The sequence below is a fragment of the Ruditapes philippinarum genome, unplaced genomic scaffold (genome assembly GCF_026571515.1).
Source record: "Ruditapes philippinarum isolate M1 unplaced genomic scaffold, ASM2657151v2 ctg3282_1_1_1_1, whole genome shotgun sequence".
In the NCBI taxonomy this organism is placed as follows: domain Eukaryota; kingdom Metazoa; phylum Mollusca; class Bivalvia; order Venerida; family Veneridae; genus Ruditapes; species Ruditapes philippinarum.
In genome coordinates, this window is record NW_026856960.1 from 69,051 (window position 1) to 72,484 (window position 3,434).

General features: G+C 36.4%; 1 protein-coding gene across 1 annotated transcript; it reads right to left on the minus strand.

Moving 5' to 3' along the window:
- Positions 1-682: 682 nt before the first annotated feature.
- Positions 683-3,009, minus strand: LOC132748262 (acanthoscurrin-2-like). Its single transcript, XM_060737834.1, has 3 exons — positions 2,975-3,009; positions 2,046-2,125; positions 683-1,498 (listed from the first exon to the last, which is right to left on the minus strand). The coding sequence occupies exons 2-3, from the start codon at positions 2,119-2,121 to the stop codon at positions 933-935; spliced, it is 642 nt and encodes a 213-aa protein (XP_060593817.1). The 5' UTR covers positions 2,122-2,125; positions 2,975-3,009; the 3' UTR covers positions 683-932.
- Between the last annotated feature and the right edge of the window lie 425 nt (positions 3,010-3,434).

Consider the following 3,434-nt stretch of genomic DNA (forward strand, 5'->3'; position numbering starts at 1 on the left):
CCTGCGGTCTTCCTTCAACAGTACAGCTGGAACGTCGCCATATGACCTATAAATAATGTGTCGGTGTGACGTAAAACCCAATTAAACAAACAAACATTACTTTACTTTCTTTACAAAAACAATGGTTTTTTCCACCTCCACAGTAAGAAGGATGCATGAAGTTGCAAGGAGACAAATTGGTAGGCAAATACAGCTCAAGTTTCTAAAAAAAATTAAAATATTTAACGTCAGGTAAATTGGTAACTTAAAGGGACTCCGACATAGCGGGACTAATGAGAACAAAACTCTGCATTGAATACATTTAATGTACAATAAATTGCATAATTAAAATTCAAATAATTTAAAGTACAGTAAACATTCTACATGAAATCATTGATTGATGCTACACCATTTCCGAGGGCAGTCAGCACAATGACGGACGGCCTTCTATCTTTCCGGAACTGCACAAGTCAACTCCTATAAAAACACCTGGAAAAAAAGACAAAGAGATATAATGTACGTTACAAACCTCATAAGTATGCTAAGTTTAAAAACTTCTTCGTTGTCAATAAGTTCGCTCTACTTTTCAAGGAATATTTAAGCCAGAACGCAAAATAGAGATATCATTAATGGACACAATTCAGCATAAATTTATTGCAAGAAATGGAAACTATGAAAAGATCATACCTAAAATGTTCGTAAATTAATATCGTCCCTTTTTGCTTATAAAGCCTCCTTTGCCAAATCCACCTCCAATGTTACCACCGAATCCATATCCACCATTACCTCCGCTATAACCGCCATAACCACCTCCAAAACCTCCTTTGCCTTTGCCATAACCACCTCCCATATAACCGCCATAACCTCCTCCACCATAACCTCCCTTTCTACTGCCATAACCACCTCCATTGTAGCCGCCATAGCCACCTCCAAAACCTCCTTTGCCTTTGCCATTAACCACCTCCCATATAACCGCCATAACCGCCTCCACCATAACCTCCCTTGCTTCCTCCGTAGCCGCCATAACCACCTCCAATGTAACCGCCATAGCCGCCACCACCATAACCTCCCTTGCTTCCTCCGTAACCGCCATAGCCGCCACCACCATAACCTCCCTTGCTTCCTCCGTAGCCGCCATAACCACCTCCAATGTAACCGCCATAGCCGCCACCACCATAACCTCCCTTGCTTCCTCCGTAACCGCCATAGCCGCCACCACCATAGCCTCCCTTGCTTCCTCCATAACCGCCATAACCACCTCCAATATAGCCACCATAACCACCACTGCCGTATCCTCCTCCGAAACCTCCCTTTCCTCCGCCTATGATGCCACCTTTGCCTCCATAACCGCCATAGCCTCCGTATCCTCCACCCAATCCACCTTTTCCCGATCCGCGTTTACCATAACCGCTTCCTCCTCCATAACTCATATATCCGCCATAACCGCCTCTTCCTCCGCTATAGCCTCCGTAACCTCCGTATCCTCCATAACCAATGTTACCACCCCATCCTCCTTTACCTGTTTTATATTCAAACATCATCATTAAACTTAAGCCTGCTTTCGGCCTTGCGACCGGTGCAGACCAAGATCAACCGGCACGTTCGTGCTTAACTGATCATGGTCTACACTGTTCGCTATTCAGCCAGTACAAATTTTGAAAATCCCCTAAAAAACGCGAAATGGTTTCGTCCAGTTTCCAAAGTGGACAAGGTCATTTAAGATATTAAGCAACATACAGTTCTGATATTATTTTACAAAGTTACTGAATCGCAGGATGAGTTAGTCTTATTTAACAGATAAAACTGTTGTATGCAAAAAATTGTAATTATTCAAAGAACACTTTATCAAGATTTGATGTTTTCTTTTTCTATATTTTATTTTGGAGATCTATTTATATTCATTGTATTGTACTTTCATGATATTTATATCTGGGTCGGATATTTTATTCGAATAATCGAAATGCCGCCGAATTTTCGAATAAGGAAAAACGAATCTGAATAGACCTTATTCGAAAAAAAAGAAAAAAAAAAAAAAAAGAAAATAAAAGGAAATTAATAAAGCTTACCTCCTTTACCGCCCTTCCAATAGCTGGCCTGAGCAAAAACAGAGCTCACTACCACTAAAGCTACTAGTTTTAACATGTTTCTGAAAATAGATTGAAACATTTTTTTATATGTAATAAATGAAATGTTTCACATACGCACAGTCTTAAGTAATGTCCTTAACACAGACGCGAGGTTTCGTTGCAGTTTATTGTATCATAAAAGAACCATTGCCATCTTAAAGCATATTGCTTATAGTTTCTAAAAACCCATTTCATCAGTTATGCAGTCCGAGCAAAAGTATAGAAATTCAGGATGGCCGCCAATATGGCCGCCAAAAATTGTTAAAAGAAAAGTTACTCGAATAGTTGTCGACTTAGGAAAATTGCATCAAAGGCTAATTAATTAAGTCCCCAAAAATGTTTTTTTTCCTGTTTATCAAAACCTATAAAAGCATATTGACCTAAAGAAGGTACAATAGCTATATTTAATAAATGTTTTGCATTTTTTAAATCCATAAATATATAAATAAATAAATAAATAAATTAAAGAAAGAAAGAAAGAAAGAAAGAAAGAGAGAAAGAAAGAAAGAAAGAGTGAAAAAATCAAATGTAGATTTAAGGTTTCCTGGCATATCGCAAATCAAAAATAAAAATTTAAAAAGGATGACTAAAGTATACATTTACTAGAAATACAAGGAACATGTATTTTATCTTTCTTTAATTAACAATTTCGATACAAATAAATAATTAAGAAATACAGAATTTCATTGATTAACATATTTGAAGTAGATCATGTAACGTGAATTTGATAAAAAAAATCCAAAAAAACGTTTAAACCTCGTGCTAAGTATACAACAATACAAAAATACATGTATCTAATTATTTAAAAAAAAATAAGAGTAAAACTTTGTCTCAGATGATACTTCTTATTTGAAAGAAGATTTACTTACAGATTTACGAAGTCCCTGGCAAATGCAATGTCTTGCTCATCAGGGCACGCTTATATAGGCAATTATTGTAATTAAATGGGGTCAAGTTCATATGGTCAGTAAAACATAATTAAGAGGCCCTGTGCATGCTAGGAGAAACAATAGAAAAAGAGTATTTATATATAGTACAATGTTTTTGTTATGTATGGTTTGGTTTTACGGCGCTCCAACAAAATTTAGGTCATATCGCGCCGAAACAGGAATGATGATTTTGACAAACTTAAAGCAACACCAGGGGACACAACAATCACACCTGTGTGAGCTAAAGATGAATATACTCCAGATATTGGAACCCATTTAGTCGCCTCTTGTTTAATTCATCAGACAGATTCAACAGTAAATGTTAATTTATCAGTATATTTAGTTTATTATGATGAATTAAAAATTCCACTATATGTTAATTTGAAAATAAATAGATAAA